Here is a 19,007-nt window from a genome sequence, read left to right on the forward strand (position 1 = left end):
TGTCAGAGATTGTTCTGCCTTCCTGCGCGAGCTGCTGCCAGATACTGAGGTCTGGGTGCCTTGGTGGAACGGCTTGTGAGGAGAAGTGTGGAGGCAGAGCCAAAATTGGCGGTTGTGCTTTGAGCCAGAGGCCCCCTGAGCTGCCTCCTGATGGTTCCTGGACAGCAGCAGCCTGGTAAGAGCCGCCGGTCACCCACACGGCAACTGAGGGCTCCCACTCTGCCTGCAGATGGCTGGAGACCTGGTGGGGTGAGAGGTGCCGCTGTGGTCGCTGCCCTGTTTCGAGGGTGACTTCTTTCTGGGATCCTAGTCTGTGAGGCAGCGGGAGCTGCAGATGCCCCTGTGCCCCAGGGCTGCAGCGTGCCCCGAGGCTTTCTTTGGCCGGCCTTGTGGCTCCTGCAGCACCCCTGGGCAGCGCGGGTCGCCGACCCCGGAGCCTGCGTCAGCAGTTTTTCTGCGTGGCGTCTGACTGGGCAGCTCTCCACGCCGGGGAGACCGCTGGCTTCTGCCAGCGGCGCAGCAGAACCTGGTGCAAGGGTCGTTCTGCTGCTGCCGCAGGCTGTTGGGGTCGGCGGCACGTGGCTCGGGGACAGCTTCTGAAACACCAGCTATGCCAACAGGCCAGGTGTGAAGGGGATCTCGTACCGATTCCCAGCCCCAGTTAATCTTTTGCAATCAAACAAATGGGCATTTTGATCACACTTACTTTAAAACAAATTTTACCAGACTTCTGTAGTAAATTGAATTTTATTTTAAATAATGTCAATTATTCAAATAAAATATCAAGCATCTGCCATGAGCATTAATAGTCTTTGTTGCACCTGAATACAAAAATGAACCTATTTTAATTCTGTATTTATTTGATTGTACGTGGCCAGGCTCTCTTAATCTCTTAGACTGCTGTAACAACAAACACTTTCACATACGTTCCTCGAGTTGAAATGAAAACCATTCTTATCAGGTGTCGGTGCAGTATCAAACAGCAGGAAGGGGATGACACTTTTAAAATGCTCATTTAGCACATTTTCACACAAGAATTAAAGCAGCATCTAGGTAGTAAGAGTAGAGAGAGAAAAACGTTACTGTTTTTGACAACAGCTTTGGTAGTTTCCGTTGCGTAGTAGGAGCCCACTTTTGGTATCTCCAAAGGCGTGCGGCACTTCACGCATCTCCGTAGTCCTGTTATTGCCAAGGATGGGTGAATTTTCACAGCCAGGGCTGCTATTTTTTTTATTTTTATTTTAGTCAAGTCTCACATTCAGTAGGGAAAAATAAAATTCTGAAAACAGACTGATAATAAAATCTTACATTTAACAAGGTGTAGTCTTGTGGATTGGCTGGGTGGCTCCAGTTTAAAAAAAGAATATCAGACCTTGGAAAACTGCTTTGTTGTTGTTTTGTTTATTTGTTGTTTCTCAGTGTTCCTGGCCATTCCTCCAGGGAGCGAATGGTTCCCTGGGAACTTGCGCTGGGACTCAGGTCTGCTGGGCAGAGTTGCCTTTTTCACAGTAGACCGGACAGGATTCACAGGTGGCTCAGCTGACTTAACTCCCATCTCCTCTGCTCAAGGAAATTTTTGGTCACTCATCTGTCTTGTTACAACTACCTCTGAAAATACCGAGGTAAGGACATGGCACTGTTGGTTGTGCGAATGGTTCTTGCTTTGGAAATGGCCAGCTTGGGTAAGAGACTGAAAATGCCTGTGAATGTGCTTTGCTGAGCTGCTCTTTAAAAAAACTTGAGAGTACAATCAACCAGTACTCATCTCCCAAGCGTCAGAGTACGTGGAGGGGAAGTTTTCCTCCCTAGCACTGTGTTACTGGCTGGGCATCTCATTTTCCTGTGACCTCTGCACACATCCTACAGCCCAACCTTTTCCTCGGCTCCAAACAAAATTGCAGAACTCCTCAGCAGCTCCCCCATGGCCCCGTTTTCTATACGCTATGAGAAAGTGCTGGGGAAACTACTGTGAGTGAGCACATCCATTTCTGCTTTCAGAAGACGGAAGGAGTACCCAGCTGCCACGTGTGCTCCTCACCTTACGCATGGGAAAGCTCTCCCTGGCCCCAGGAGGTGGAGGGAGGCTTTCCAAGAGTTGCTTGTTTTAAAGGGGAGCTTAGTTTAATGCCTGCTCCCCCCTCCATGGTTTTAACAAGACGCCGAGTGTCCCGCTGCTTTATAGCTCTCTGGTGGCTGTGAAGCACCCCTGCTCTGCGCTGTGCACAAATACCAAAATACTGCTGACACAAAAAGTCTTGCTCCCGAAAGCCTCATTTCTCTGGGCGAGGAAGGCTTCTGAAAAGGGTGCTGGGAGACGTGGGTTCAGGTGTGACTTGCCACTGGCCTGTAACCTGGACATAGGAACCATCCTGAAAGCCATAAATTCAGACCCTGGAGGGACTCTGCTCTCTGCTCCAGAGAGTAATCCAGTCTCAATTGCAAGATGGAGACTAACCAGTGCTAAAAAAAACCCCCAAGAGTCAGGGCACTGATGTAGGACTTCTGTTACGAGCCCTCCCCTTGCACTTCTGTTCCCCAGGGCTACGCTGTGTGACATTCCTGGGAGCGTTTGCACCAAATGCGCAACCCAGATAACGGAGTGTCGCTGCGATTGCTGTATTGCTGCTCGGCCAAACCTGGGCTCCTCAGGGTAGCTGTAGAAGCAGGCGGTAAAATTCACAGCTGGTCAGACAGCAGTGTTCCCTTACCCTTGGCATTTCTGCCTACTGAGCAGTCTTTGATTGAGTTACTACAGGCATTACTGAGGAGACACCGAGATGGCCCAATGTGCTGCGACAGCCCTAATTTTGGAGTGGGAGCGCTCACACAACGTGTTGCCAGCTGAGCATGTTTCAAGGTCACTTGTGGCTTCAGCAAGTGGACTTGTTTTGTGGTTCAGATGTGATGCATGCAGCAGCAGAGCTTTTGCAGGGCTCCAGCTATCATTCTGTAGTTCTTGATTCAAATACCAGCTTCACATAACAGCACTGTTAGCAGCTTCTGAAATCCCACTGCCTCTAACCAGACCCTCTTTTGATGTGAAAAATCAATTCTGTCAACTTGGACGATGAGCACTCTACAGCTGTGCCATGGCGCAGGGATCAGACATTGTTTGTAGCGGTTGTCTGTTGGCCTCTCACTGTTGGCAGCAGTATGAAACCCACATGCTTATTAGCATGCTAGAGAAACCTTCGATACAAAGTCCCTGCTAAACCACTTGTTACCCATGACTTAAGCCACCTCTTTCAGGACCTCTGGAGTGTTCGTCCCAAGCAAAGAACAAATGCGACAATAGCCTTCCTTCTTCTGAAAGCGACAGCACTTCTTGCCCTGCCTTGACTTCCATTTACTTATGGTCTAGTTATGTTAGTGTATTTAACAAACAGAGGCTCCTCTGTTTTTCCTGGCTTCTGTTTGCAAACACTTTTCTGGATAGCTTTTGAGCATTTCTGTTTAGACCTGTGTCTGGCTTCAAAGTGTTTTTTTTCTTTCCCCCTGATTTTCGTGGCAACACCGAAGTGCCTTTAACATGTGAGAAGCTGCTATGAATACTGTGGACAGGACTGCCTGCTCCTTGGTGAGATATTTAAAGGCTGCTGAATTGTTATTCTTAAGAACATGGCTTACTGGTATTAAGGAAATACAAAACCTTGTGGTGCCAAGTAGTCATATCTTATTTACTCGGAATTCTCTCCATCCTTATCTAAAATACATACTAATCACAAACATCAAACCAAAAGCTATCCCCTACCCACCCACACTCTGCAGCACCAAGTGTGGATGAAACGCTGGCTGGCTCTTTCCATAGCTGTTCTTGTGCATGTGTAAGCAAAGAAGGTCTAAACTGGTGGAGATGTTTGCAGGGACATGTCAGTGCCAGTAGAGGCTAAATAGAGCTGAAGCTGGGCTCGCGTTGTCTGGATACACTTTGACTTCAGTACCAAGACTTCATCCAGCTTGGTCACAAAATTCTGAAAATCCTGGTGAGGAAGGCAAAAGGAAAGTTTAGGGAACAACAGTAGCAGTAGGTTGGAGAAAATCAGCCTATTTTATGCACTGCAGCAGTACATAAAACCAGAATGTTTTCCATTCTGCGGTGTAGTAGATTAAATCAGTGTTTCCTTATTAAAGTCCTGACCCTCACAGACAAAGGTCAATGCCTCTAAATACCGAGGTTAACTTACTCCGGTAGTTTTATCTGTTGGTGAAATTACAGCTAATACAATGGTTTAAAAATAAAAATGTATAAAGCACCTGTTATCACCCTTGTACACCGGTTAGCTTTTCAGAGGTTTGGTATAGGGACTGGTCATCTGATGTGCGGTTTTACAATGTACTGAACTCTGTTCCTGACACCTCTCGTGTTGGGTCTAGCAATCATGAAAATGAATAGTGAGCTGGGCCACTCATTGATCAGACATAATAGCCCATTCTGGGGAGATGGAAGGGATTATTTCAGATCGGATCACACGGCCAGTCCAACTCCTGCATGGCTACAGGTCTGCTAGATCTGACATGAGAAATAGCGGCAGTGTAGGTAGCCTCGGCCGAGGGGAACTCTACCTTCCATAGCAACCTGCCACACGGATAAAAAGTGAGATGAAACTGTGATTAAAACTGAAATGGAGGCAGATATTTTTAAGTAGGGCTTGTATTAACAAGGGAGCACTCAGACTTGCTCTGTTCTCCAGCTGAGAGCAGAGTTTGCTGCCTCTGTTCACAGGTCAGTGTCTAAGACGCCAGGAGGTGTCAGCATCCTCAGGGCCACTGCATGAAAATCAATCATTCAAAAGCTTATTTGGCAGGACTCCAGCTATCTCGCGCACTGTGTCATTGTCTTGCAGGGACATCAGGACTGTAATGAAGACCAGCCCAGCTGCTGTGGCATATTTTTCTTAAGCACTTTGAATACTGCTTGGTTCACTATGTGGCCAGTATTGGCAGGAGTCTCTCCTGCAGCCAAAGTTTCACGGCTGGAGAAGTTGCAACCATCTGAAAGTGGAAGGAGAGAAACTGATACGGGAAGTCCAAGATTATTTCATTGGCCAAAGAAAGGTCATGCTGTAAAAGAACACTACAGGACATAAGTCATTCACACACTGCTGGAAAGCCTGGCAAGGTTGTCATAAATCTGCTAGCCAGAAAATGATTGCTTGCTGCAAGGGGCAAATAAATGGGGGGGGAGTGTGGGTGTCCAGTGACCAACAGACTTAGGAAGAACAATCTCAAGACTTTAAAAAAAAAAAAAAAGATTGCTTTGTATCACTGCATTCTCTGCCACAAAACTAATACAGTTTATGGCTCTTGTGCTGCTTTGTGAACTTCTATATGGTATCTGGTAACATATCACATGCAGCTGGAAATCAGAGCAAAAAAGCCACATGGTGGCTCCATTCTGAAGTCCCTGAGGCAAAAGTCCCTGTAGCTGTACTTCAGCTCTGAACTGTGATAGGAATTAAAATGGTTTGATAATGTAATGCAGTAATGGAGCTTGGCTTTATTGATAAGATGAGGGAACTGGGAAGGCAGGAGGTTCTCACTGGGAAATGTTAATAGTCTGGGTGAGAGATGAAACGTCTCACACAGCTCTGACATGCATCTGTCTGGGTGCAGGAGAAATAGAGAACTGGGACTGCCTGGCTAGCAGTGGGGCCATGCAGGTGCCAGTCTTTAGGTCTAGCCTACACTACTGCCACCCGAGACAAGGATAAGCCAAGAAACACCTGAGTGAAACAAGTGAAGAGCCTGTGAGGGCGCAAGTCACAGCGGTTAGAGTGCTGGAGTGAGTGGGGCCAGGGGCTGGCACATCTGCAGAGTGATAGGCAAGGGACTCCCAGAAGGGAGAGGCAACATGGCACTATGCCACCAACTGCGACATCCCAGTGTCATGCTTTAGGGGTGTGCTGTTTTCTGTGGTGTTGACTTACTTGCTCCAGCCTGTAAGAAGAAAAACATCACATGGAAAGACACCCTGCTTGGTACAGTCTGGTACCCATGACGCAAGATAAGAGAAAGCTGTTTCATCAGAAACAAGCGGTTCAGAGTTGACCCATCAGTCTCTTTCTCCCCCAGGGACCTGGCAGTGTGGAGACCGGCAAAGACATAACAGGTACTGAACATGAGCGGCCTCTCCTAGGACTCAGGGAGGCATCAGAGAACAAGAGGAAGAACTGACGAGGAATGTCACATCACTAATTCAAGTTAATAATCTCTAAGATTAATTTATGCAAGTTCAACGGGCATGGAAATCATCATCTGAAACACTTACCATTGCTGACATCTGATTTATCAAGCACTCTTCCTTGAAGCACAAAGATGCCATTTCATCCAGCTGCTGCCGATGGGTCCGAATTACAGCCTGTCTGATTAACATAAAATATACCACTGGTTACACAGCCTGCTGCGCTACCTATAATTACTGTTGGCCTCAATAAACCTTTAAGAAGGAAGAATACCCCAGAGGAAGCCTTGCTGTCCTGTGGTCCCTGGCATTCAGAAAGTGCACACCAGTGCTCCTGGAAGTGCAGTGGACTGCACTGGTTTGGGGTTAAAGATGACCTTGACGACTGAGGATTGCTCAGAGAGGAGTGACCACAGCCTCTCGTTAGCATAGGCAGCACAGGGGCACATACTGCATTTTACCACAGGGAAATCTAGGAGCAAAAAAATTGTCCAATTAGGTGGTGCAATGGCTTACAACCATGAGGTTGTAAGTCATTTTGGTGAAAAACAGACAGAGCGGGAAGGCAGTGCTGCTGTTCATTCCTCTGAGCAAGTTTCTCCGACCAACAACATATTTTCAGTCACGTGAATGCAGTCCAGTCCTTGGGAGCCGACAGTGGCAGCTCACAGTACTCTGAAGCTTTACATCTACATCTTTAGTGATCGCCCAGCTGCTGTAGCTGTTTTTCTTTCCATAGGGACGGAACAGCTATCACCTGATTCTTGATGGGAGGTTTTGATATTTAGGTACTTTACAGCTTATAGGAAGTCAATTAGTTACTGAGAACTGCAGTTTGTATCATAATATTCGTTCCTCTAGTATTATCCTAGGAAGCTCTAATAGAATAATTGGCTTCCTGTGAGATTTTAAAATATCACTAAATAACAGGCAATCATATATTTATAAGATAACGACTATAAATTATCATTAATCTTATTAAATAATTATTTCACAGATTGATTTCCCATCAGTTTTTAAAGTATATATGAGTATGATATACAAATAAAGGCAAATGTATTATGTGTCTAGAATTTTTGAGCTTCATGACAAACTTCAGTGACGAGCAAGACTTACTGTGCCTTTTCTAGGGCTTCCCTCTGCCATTTTCCCATCTCTGATGTAGTACTTGGAGAGTTGCTGTTGGACATGCCTGAGGGGCTCTTTGCATTTGCTAATGGCTTATTATCTTTGGTTGCAGATCCTGAATCCACAGCAAAAGTCTCTTGTGTAAAAATACTCTGCATTAACTTGTTTTTTAGGAACCCTATTTCCTCACTGCTGAACAATGACTTGGCTGGGTCTTCAGAATGACTGAAGTCCTCATTCCTCAGTCCTGACTTGGGCTGCAACAGCAGGCTGCTTTCTTGAGAGGGGGACTGGACTGCATAATCCATATTTCCTACACTGAGAAAGCATGGTGCACCTGAAAAATAGCTCTTTTCAGGTATATTAGCATTTATTTCCTGAGCCATGGGCTCAGCACTGGGTCCTTGATTTGAGTTAGATTTTCCTGAATTACCAGTATTATCTTTAACGTCAGCATCACACTGTCTGCCACCTGAGTATTCTTTGCACGTTGAGTTACCGAGAAACAAACCACGTTCTCTCTCTCCCCTGAAGCCCATGGATTCAGCTGCGGATGTTTCTGTCAGGTCACATCCAACAAATAAACTGTGAACGACTCCTTGCTTTGATGAGCCTGAGCCCAGCAGGCAGCAGCATGCCTTCACATCACAGCAGGCGGGTGAAAGCCACTTGTCCCCTGTTTGTAGGGAACGCAGCAGGGCACAATGTCTTCCACCACGATGCATTTGCTCCCCCAGTTCCAGCATGCTGTCCGTCAGAGCTCTGCTTCTTGTACACTGCCAGCCCTCTTCCTCAAACCTTTTCTGGGAGCCATGTATGTTCCTGTCCGACATCTGCTTCACACGGGGGGACTTCTCTTGGTTAGAAGACACTTTCTCTGTATCAGTTGTTTCCTTGTAGTCAAGAAGGGATACTGTGAGAGGGGCCATTAGCTCAGAAGTGAATTCTGAGGAACAACTGGAAGATCCACAATGGTTAACTCCATTTTTTCGAGCTTTCCATTTTACATCTCCTGCAAGGGCAGCCTGTCTATCCAAAGTGGATTCTTCCTTCTCTTCGTGCTGTAGGTCAATCTCTTTGCACTCTGGAGTTCCCGATTTCAATACAGGAGAAACATATGAGTCTGAAGCATCCTTTTCTGGAGTTAAGGTGGCTTCACTGGAGTAAACGAGACATCTGTGTTTGGATTTGTACTGTTTGTGATCAGCTAAGAAATCTTTGCTGTTTTTCCAGGTACAAGCAGGATCTTCCTGCAGGCAGTAAGGTTTTTCTGCAGTATTGCTTGGAGAGGACTCAATAGTTAAGTCATAGCTCCAGTCTGATGGAGTTGTGCTGCAGCCTGCATTTTTAATGGATTCTTCTGTCTTTGGGCTGCCCTCTCTACAATCCCAGCCGTCATCTAGTTCATGTTCTTGCATGGGTATTGCATATTTAAAAAATAAATCCTGTCGCTTTTGGTCTTTTTGCTCTTCTTCACTTCCTTGTTCTCTTTGATGAAGGAAAAATGAATGTTGACTGCATTTGTTGGTGTTTCTTCTTTTCTCGCTCTTTTGACTACAGACAGGTGAGAAAGAATCTTCACTGAAATCACTGTCATCCAGATCTTCCAGCTGCATCCCCTCTTTGCTCTGAACGTCTGTGGGAGTAAGGCTCAGTTCCTGCTTCACTTGAATCTCCTGGGGCTTGTACTGCATTAAAAACCTCTCAAGAGGTTGATAGTTCAATTTTTGCTGTAGAATAGGTGGCTGCTGAAACTGCTGGTGATAAAGACGTAAATGCTCTTCCCTTTCCTTCTGAAATGGAGGCAGATTTGTCCAGGTTTCAACACATTGTTTAGCAAAGGAGTTTCCCCATTCCTGTCTGCCGTCAGAAGGCAGATTTCCATCTCCAAAGGAAAAATCATCTCTAGAAACAAGCTGTTTCTGAACAGGTTGCACTGTCTGGACTTTCAGGCACTGGACGGGTGGTCTGTCTTGCATGTACTTGTCTCTCTGGCCACTCTCTTTTGTTTCTGCCATGGCAGCATTTTTGATGATGAAATCCTTCGCAGTGGGGTTCTTTTCAGAGTGAGGGGACAGATCACCAGTTTTCTTCTTCAGGGGATGTGCTATCCGTAGGACTCCCTTAATTGGGCTAGTGTGGTGGAACCACGGTGAGCTGGAATCTCCTTTGTAGGCATGTCCTTTGTGGATTCCCCTGGGGGTAGAGATAAAAGGGGCACTCGGTGGCTGGAGTGCTGCAGGACATGCCTTTGCTTTTGTAGTATTTGAAGGATGTTGGAGGCCTAGCTTCACTTTTTTTGGAGAGCTCTTTTCCCCAGGTGGCAAAGAGGGAGAGTTTTGGACACGTTTTGGAGACACATTTCCAGCTGTCCGACGCCTGTTTGTGACAGGGGTAGAACATTTAATCCCTTTCTTCAGCTCTTTGACCCTGTAAATGAGGCTGGCTTTAGAAGATGTCATGCTTTCAGGTAAATAACAGTGTCTTCAGAACAAACTAATGCTTTCACATATTAAGGCTAAACACTGAATTCAATGTCATGATTTTTGTTTTAATTGTCAGTGATCCACACAGGCACCAAAACCTCTCTGCCAAAATGCCTGAATTTCTGGAAAGGTCTATAGCAGTATTTTGAAGTGCTTCCCTGAACAGTACGTAACAAGTCAGATGAGTGAAGATGGCCTCTGTTTCAGTGGAAGGGGGTTGCATTTCCACACTTTGTAATGCAGCATGGCACAGTGCCAGCTCAAGACAAGCTAGAACTCTCCACAGCACATCATAGAGCCCCACAAGACACCAACTGGGACTTTTGGAGTAGTTGCAGTGGGGCTAATTAGCTCAGGTGATATGTGTACAGGGCTACAGTGCTCCTGGATAAGACTCATCACTGCAACTGTGAAGAGCTGCTTAATTGGTATCACCCTATCCCCTCAACTGTTTCCTTTGTTCCTCTTTCCCTTAAGCATCTCTTGTCCTCTTAACCCCAGCACTGCAGAGCCTGTAATTTACCTCCTCCTGTGTAGGAGGGAGGGTGAAGGACTTGCACACGTTCTAGGCAGAACTACAATACAAAACTAAAACAAAACTTTTGATTGCTGAGGTTAGTAATTCTGCAGTTACAGTGATATTTTCATCACTAAAAGCTGTCATCAGAAAGGATTTACAAGACCCAGAGAATTTTAAGACCAAATATAAGAGTTGGAACAGGTAAAGATTTTATTTGCATTATGAAAATGGCATTTCTTGCCTAAACCAACATTTCCAATGCAAACAAAATAAAATGTAATTGCAAACATCATACATTACTTTTTTCTTTGTGTTTTTCACATTGGCAAGATTGAGCTTCATCACCTACCTGTCAGCATATCTTAAAGTGTTCAGGGTATGCTCTGTAGCTATGTGGCTAGGTGATACATTGGCTATCATACACGTCTTGGAATTGCCAATGAAAGAATCCTTTAGCACCTAGGGTTGGAAGGAAAAAATAAGATTCTTAGCAATTCATGTATTTATTTTTAAACATGTGCTTGCTCTTATTTTACACAAAATATGAGGGGAAGTGATTTAATTAGCTCAGAACTTATGAAAAGTTAGGCTAAGTTACCTTGCATTTCCTGTAAATTAGCAATGTATACAGAGGCAGTTTAACACGAGTCAGGTGATGCACAGTTACTGTCTCTTTTTTTTTAAAGGTAGTCCTCTTGTCTCAATTTGTCTTGCGATTCTTTGTTTACAATTTAAAATGAATAGAAGTGTTAACTGGGGCTCTGAACAAGGCCTTGCACCAGGTGCCACAAGTGTGCCCATATGTTTTGAGGGATAAAGCATATGTTACAACTGGAGTGAAGAAATGTTGATGAAATCTCCCATGACTGTTACTGCACAGAAAAGGCAAGATTGGTTGCAGAGTGGGTGGAGATAGATGGTAACTGCATGAGTCTGGAAGGTAGTGTTTGGGGTCTTTGATTGGTTTTAGTATTTGGTTTATTTGGTTTTTACCATGCCAGTCCCCAGGACTGACTGGGGGAACTGGCAGTTGGCCTTAATTCTGTGATTATCTTTAAAATTAATGTTTGGAAAAGTTTCATTTCTCTTTTCTTCAATAGTTTAATAGCAGTTATTGAATCATGCCTTTTTTTAATTTTTTTTTTTTTATTTTGTGCTCATCATGGAAATCTCTGCTGTTGCCTTTCTACTCGTTTTACCTGAGTTAATTTGCTTTGCCGGAAAGGAGTATGTGCATGTTCCTGATCCAACGCCCGAATGCATTCCTTTAGCTACCAAAAGAAAAAAAAAACAAACAAACAAACAAAAAAAACACAGAGGGGGGAAAACATATCAATCACACACTGGCAAGGAACTGAATTGCATCAAACCCAACCTATGAACTTACTATTTCCCTCATGCACCTTTGACTCCCACTATGTCATGTCCCTTGCAAGGGGAGTTTGCTGCTAGCTAGCTTCAGCTAGTTCAGGTATCAGCAGCAGTTTAGCTGCACTCGGAGAGAAGGAAGCTGCAGCACAAAGCACAGCTAGCCCTGCCTGACGCTCTGTGGGCTATACAAAACCCAAGAAGCTGGTAAATACACACTCTTTAGCACGAACAGAGCTCCAGACTACTGTGGACCTGCCGCTGCCTGCACCAGCTAACGAGTTTAAAGCTAGATTGTGTGTACAGCACACTATGCTGCAGCTTGCAGGGCAGGTGTACCCCAGATTCATATACCTGTAACACCCTAAGAACAGAGTTTTTTGAACTCATATAAATTTCATTCTTCTAAAAGAAGGTCTTCCCCTTCCGAAAAAAAACCCAACACTTTGGACAATAGCAGTGCAAATTTCTTATGCCACTCTAGCAATATTTTCATACCTTAGTCAGAGATAGCATGAGCTAATACATGCATATTCCTCCCCATACTGACTATAATCTGCAGTCTATATGTCCCAGCTATACGTAGGTACACTGGGCTGTATTAGAAGGCAGCTGATCTCAAGCCGTTTCCCCTTCACACCAGTGCAATGCGCCAAACCCAACCAGAGGGGAGAGCATGGACCAGCACCAAACAATTAGCTGTGACGGGAGCTGGGTTCAAGCCCAGGTTCAAGCCCATGCTCAGAAGGTAGTATAGATGCAGCCTGTCTGTCTAAACAAGCTGATGCTTTGTCTCGTAGTCATCTGATGGATTCATTCCTTTGTTATGTAGAATAATGTTAAGTGATGTTAAGAGTGTGACTGGAGGCCTCCAGCCACTCTGGCCCAGGACCCCTCCTGCCCAGCCACTGGAGCCCAGCCCAGTGCCCCGGGGACCTGGGGTCTCTGCCCAGGCTGAGGGATGCAGCTGCTGCTTTCCCGTTTGCAGGTTCAACCAGAAGTGAAGCTGAGCACGTATTCCAGAGACAGACATACATGGACACATACACAGGAGGACATACACAGGACACTGACACAGCCCATCACACAGATTGCTGCAGACGAGGCGCTGCCCTCAACAGCACCTACATACAGGACTCTCATAAAACATAAACATAGACAGCCACGTCCCCTTCCTCATATTTGGCTGGTAGAGACAGAAGGTCACTGGTGAAGGCACACACACGACACTCTCTAGGTTCACAAGCACACGCACGTTCACAGATCCTGGCCCCTCTGTCTGCCTGACACCCCTGCCCAGATCCTGGGCCACCTTACTCACTTCATGGGTCCCCTTCTTGCCGGCTAGTCCAGTTTGATGCGCACTAGCAAGCACGCACGCACTCACACACTTGTCCCACAGGCACTCCACATTCGCAAGTCCCACTGGGCGTAGCAGCACAGACCCAGCCCCCACCAGCAGCCAACACCAGACACATGGGCTGTGACCCATGGTCCCACTCTAGCCACTGGCGCTGAGCCCTTCACTCACCTCACTCATCCTAGTCCCCCCCAGTAGCTGGTTTTTGAGACACACACCATTCCTACCCCAGTCGCTGGAGGTTAAAGACCTCCACTTGCTCCAGTAGCTGACGCTGAGACCCCCCCCACTCACTCCAGTAGCTGACACCACAGGCTGGGGGCACCTACACCCCCAGTCTGACTCCAGTAGCTGGCACCCAGTCCACTCACACCTGTGTCCCCCAGTAGCTGGCACTCCGGGCTCCCTAGATCCAGAGAACTACGGCCTCTCCAACTACTGATGCTAGGACCCCATTCGCTCCAGTAGCTGACACCACAGGCCACGGGGCGCCTGCACCCCTGGTCTGACTCCAGTAGCTGGCACCAATTTTCACTCACACACGCAGGTCTCACCAGTAGTTGGCACTGAGTCATTGCAGCACACATGATAGAGAGTGAGATTACGCAGAGAGATAGTTAAGAAAAGATTTAATAAGAAGATAGGACAGACTGCGGTGATCAGGTGCAGGACTCAGCCAGACAAGCATACTGACTGCCCCCATTTTACACGTGACTGGCCTGTTTTATACCCTTTTCTGTCTACACCTCTCTTTGTTCCTCCCTGCTCCCACTTCCCCCTGCACATGCCTTCATGGGTTTGTACAGCTCTATCAATTCCCGAACCCCTCCCAGTTCAGGATTCCCTGGTTTACAATCTTATTAGTTGCAAAGTCCAGGTTGATCTTCCTGGGAGTGGCGCCTGTAGTTTCTTGATATACCATCAATTAGTGTGAGTGATGAGGTTTGTTTCTTGTCATTGTCTCCATGTTTGCTTTGTCAGCTCTGTGTCTCTGTATATTTTGTTTCTGGTTTACCCCTTTTTCCCTTAGTTTCCCAATTGACAATGTCAGATAACCTTGCTGGAATAAACATTCTCATATTCCCACATGCCCTAATCAGTGTGACTGACCAGGATTGGTTCTCATCACTGCCTCCCTTATCATTTGTCAGTCAGGTTTGTGTCCCTGTATGTTCTTGTTTATGGCTTCCTCCTTTTCTTATTATCCATTGCGGCAATGAAAAAAGTCCTTGAGCAGATACCCTTAAAGGAGCAGACACTCTCCTTCCACATACCCTTACAAAGAAAATATGGAACTAATCCAGGAAATCAGAAAAAATACATTCCATTTTAAAATCATTGGGCTAATTTTACATTGGCTAATTTTACATTTACTTCATAAATTTGGGTTGTTGTATGTTGAAGAATTAAAAGTCTCTAAATGCAAAAAAAAAAAAAAAGCATTTTACTGATGTATGCTTTGTGTTGTTACTCAGCAGAATAGCTGGAGAATGGAGTAGGAAATAGTACAAAAATTGGGTGATTAAGTTAGCCAGAAGGGCCCCAAAATCTCTTCAAGTCTTTAAGGATAAAATATTGTACTGGGTCTGGCTGGGATGGAGCTAACTTTCCCCACAGCAGCCCTCATAGTGCTGTGCTTTGTATTTGTAGCTAGAACAGTATTGATAACACACCAATGCTTTGGCTACTGCTGAGCAGTGCTCGCACAGCATCAAGGCTGTCTCTCCAAACCCCCCACCCCCAAAGGCCAGTAGGCTGGGGGTGGGCAAGAGGTTGGGAGGGGACATAGCCAGGACAGCTGACCCAAACTGACCAAAGGGATATTCCATACTATATGACTTCGTGCTCAGCAATAAAAGCTAAGAGAAAGGAGGGGGGGGCATTCGTTATTAAGGCATTTGTCTTCTGAAGCAACTGCTATGCGTACTGAGGCCCTACTTCCCAGGAAGTGGCTGGACATCGCCTGCTGATGGGAAGTAGGGAATAATTTTTTTTTTGTTTTCCTTTGCTTCTGTGCACGGCTTTTGCTTTTCTTTATTAAACTACCTTTATCTCGACCCACAAGGTTGTTTTCATCTTACTTTCTCCCCCCTGTCCTGCTGAGGAGGGGGAGTGATAGAGCGGCTTGGTGGGCACCTGGCAGCCAGCCAAGGTCAACCTACCACAGTCTTTTTTGGCGCCCAATGTGGGGCACGAGACAACAGCGGTTTTGTATTAAGCATGCTATAGTAGTTATTAAGTGGCAAGCTTCTGTGTGGGTTGTGGAGTTTGCTGGCTGCACTGCTTATCTCTTTATTTTGCTGAGCTTGGGAACATGTTGATGTAGTGGATACAGTTTGTTAAGATTTGTTGCTTAAAAGTTAGGTAACTAGCAGGTGTTGTGTCTGTAGGTATGCAGATAAATTGTGTATCTTGGAAGCATTGTTAAGAAAGGAACAGTGAAGAGACATGAGATTCTTTGGTTGAAATGATGTAGATGGGTTAGGAATGCTTTATGAATAGATAGGCCGGACATTCAGTAGATAAAAGAGCCTTGAAACTTGGTACTCTACGTAAATTAGATAGAGAAGCTAACCTTGTAGGGTTGATAGGGAAGGTATACTGGAATAAGCTAGCTTGTTACAAGTGAAAAACACGTAAACCAAGCCAAGGGAAAGACGGAGCATGCGTAAAGACTGAGTTCAACCAGAGGGCACTGTGATGAAGACTATCGACGACCACCAGAGGACCCCGAAAGACCACCGAAGAGCACAAGGGCGCATGCGTCAGAGATTTTTGCATATGTTAATGAATTCCGGGAAATGACATGAATATTTAGATTATTTCTCGGAAATGTAATGAATATGTATACTCTAATTGTATTTAACCCCTATGGTTAAGTGATTTGGCACGCACACTAGGTGGAGCGATCCCCTGTGCGTCCAGCGCTGCAATAAAGAATACCTGCTTTCTAAAACTCCAAATTGAGTCTTAGAGAGTTTGTCAGGAACTTCTTGGTTTCAATGTTAATACAAACAATGGCTATGCACTTTGCTCTGGCATTGATGCCCTTACTGTGCTGGGAGAGCTATCTTGTGGAGAGGGTGAGGGAATACACCTCCCTCTTCCTATCCAGGATCGATGTGGGTGGTTTTATTACACAGGCTCCCGAGGTCCTTGTTCACCCTTAAGTGAGCTGTTTAATACTACTAATTAACACTTTTGGCATATTTTCAGGTTTGTAGAATCTGGTGTTGACAACTTTTCGGTGAGGCGATACTGAAATGTGCCCTGAGGCAGCCGGTCCCTGGGTGGCAGGGTGTGTGGAAGGATTTGGGCAGGTGCCTAGGATGGTTATCATCTCCCATAGCATGGGATTTTACACCTGAACAGGCAAGTAATCCTGGTAAACTGACACGCCACCTGATAGAAGGGTGCCTTGCCTACCCCAATGAAAACCAGCAGCTTCTAGCACTGTACTGGGGCTTGACCTGTGCCTATCAAGCCACAATTCAGTACTATTGTAGACTGATGAAATCTATATGTTTGGGTTAATGTTTAGGTTATCTTGACATTGTTTAAGGCTTTGAAGAAACAGGATGACACCATGAGGCGGCCAAATAAGGGAGTACCAAGATAAGCACCAAGAGAACAAAAACTGCCGATAAAACTAAAGAAACAACTACTTGAACTACGGGTGAACTATCCTAATTAGCATAGTAAAAAACCCACCCCCCGGGTAGGAAAACCCCCTACCAACCAAAGCCCCTTCCCCACAGAATATGCGCAGTAAGAAGAGAGGACACTGTGGCTTTAAGTGAAGACGAGACATTGCAAGAACCAATAGAAGTAAGGGTGATGTCCTGGTTTCGGCTGGGATAGGGTTAAATTTCTTCCTAGTGCTGTGTTTTGGATTTAGTACGAGGAGAATGTTGATAACACACTGATGTTTTCAGTTGTTGCTAAGTGCCCTCCTAGTCCAAGGACAGCTCCCGTGCCTACTGACTGAGCTAGGTGCACAAGATGGGAGGGAACATAATCAGGACAGCCAGTCCAGCTGGCTAATGGGGTATTCCATACCATGTGACGTCATGCTCAGTATATGAATGGTAGGCGTGATCCAGGAAGTACCGATCGCTACTTGGTTATCGGTCAGCGCGGGTGGTGAGCAATTGCATTGTGCATCACTCATTTTGTATATTCTATCATTATCATTATTATTTTCCCTTTTTCTGTTCTATTAAACTGTCTTTATCTCAACCCACGAGTTTTTCTCACTCTTATCCTTCCGATTCTCTCCCCGTCCCGCTGGGGGAGGGGGGAGTGAGTGAGCGGCTGCGTGGTATTTGGCTGCCTGCCAGGTTAAAGCACGACAGTCCTTTTTGGCGCCCAACGTGGGGCTCGAAGGGTTGAGATAACGACACATCTGACCCCAACGGGTTAAAACAAATTTGTTATAAGCATTCATTATATCAGTTTAGTACTCGCTGGTCACAATGTTGGTTTATTTGCTCTCAGAGTTTTTGGATCTGTTCTTGCAGTTTTGGTCTGTAGCACCTTTCTGGCTGTCTATACTGCTGATTATCAGTTTGTATGTGGGGTTGGTCATCTCTGGGAAATGGATTAAGGTCATTGCTTTGCTATACTGTGTGACCTGGCTTTATGTTATGATAAAATTATTGATCAGGAGACTGTACTCAGCACTGCCATCATTCCTGTTCTTCGGGAGCTATCTTTTGGAAACTATTAATAATTACACTTTTTACGTCTTCACCTCAGAGGATGAATTTAGGGGGGAGACACGACGGGACACTTTCTCCCACTTGTTCACCTTCCCTTCCATATCTTCAGAAACTCCTTTTTCTTCTATCCTCTTCATGAAGACGTCCACAATATTCCCTGAGAATTTTGAATATCCTTGGGATGTTCAAACAAGCATGTTCATATTGCTATGTCTCCTGAATGTGGTTCAGGCCTTGTTTAGGGTTAAACAACTATTCAGGAATACTGTCCAGAGATCAACCCCAGCAACAGACACGGTGACTACTCAAACCCCCACGACAGGCACTGTAGCTACTTCAACCCGCACAACAACCACTGTGGCTACTCAAACCCCTGCGACAGGCACTGTGGCTACTTCAACTCCCACGACAACCACTATGGCTACTCAGACCCCGGCAACAGTCACTACAGTTACTCCAACCCCCGCAACAGGCACTGCAGCTACTCAAACTCCGCCAACGGTCACTGCAGTTACTCCAACCAGTGCGACAAGCACTGCAGCCACTCAAACCCCGGCAACAGTCACTACAAGTACTCCAACCCCCGCGACAAGTACTGCAGCTACCCAAACCCTCGCGACGGGTATCTGTCACCCCTGTACAGAAGAAGAAATCTTTGAAGCGGAAGTCAGGTCGTTTAGAAAAGGATGATGGAAAAGCAGGGCCATCACGAGGAGGGGAGGAGGAAGAGGAAGAACTCATAAACGAGACGGAAACCACCTGATCCTTATCCCTGAATGAGTTGCGAGATATGCGGAAAGATTTCAGCCGTCGTCCAGGCGAGCATATTGTTACCTGGCTGCTCCGATGCTGGGATAATAGGGCCAGTAGCCTGGAATTAGAGGGGAAGGAAGCCAAACAGCTGGGATCCCTTGCTAGGGAAGGGGACATTGACAAAGCAATTGGAAAAGGGACACAGGTCCTCAGCCTCTGGAGGCGACTGCTGTCAGGCGTGAAGGAAAGGTATCCCTTCAAGGAAGATGTTATATGCCACACAGGCAAGTGGACCACCATGGACAGAGGTATCCAGTACCTGAGAGAACTAGGTGTGCTGGAGGTGGTTTATAGTGACCTGGACAACGACCAAACGCCCAAAGATCCAGATGACGTCCAGTGCACCCGACACATGTGGCGGAAGTTGGTACGGAGCGCACCAGCATCGAATGCCAGTTCGTTGGCAGTACTGTCCTGGGCAGAGGAAGAA

General features: G+C 46.0%; 1 protein-coding gene across 1 annotated transcript in view; it reads right to left on the reverse strand.

The window, feature by feature from the left end:
• Positions 1-3,654: 3,654 nt before the first annotated feature.
• Positions 3,655-19,007, reverse strand: part of LOC142074998 (kinesin-like protein KIF24) — a 37,249-nt gene continuing 21,896 nt past the window's right edge. Inside the window, exons 4-8 of the mRNA XM_075135991.1 lie at positions 11,515-11,586; positions 10,665-10,774; positions 7,298-9,739; positions 6,269-6,362; positions 3,655-3,980 (exon numbers count right to left, since the gene is read on the reverse strand). Coding sequence (XP_074992092.1) covers positions 3,840-3,980; positions 6,269-6,362; positions 7,298-9,739; positions 10,665-10,774; positions 11,515-11,586 — 2,859 coding nt within the window. The 3' untranslated portion in view covers positions 3,655-3,839. The remainder of the gene's footprint in view (positions 3,981-6,268; positions 6,363-7,297; positions 9,740-10,664; positions 10,775-11,514; positions 11,587-19,007) is intronic.

This window comes from Calonectris borealis, chromosome W, assembly GCF_964195595.1.
Source record: "Calonectris borealis chromosome W, bCalBor7.hap1.2, whole genome shotgun sequence".
Classification (NCBI taxonomy): domain Eukaryota; kingdom Metazoa; phylum Chordata; class Aves; order Procellariiformes; family Procellariidae; genus Calonectris; species Calonectris borealis.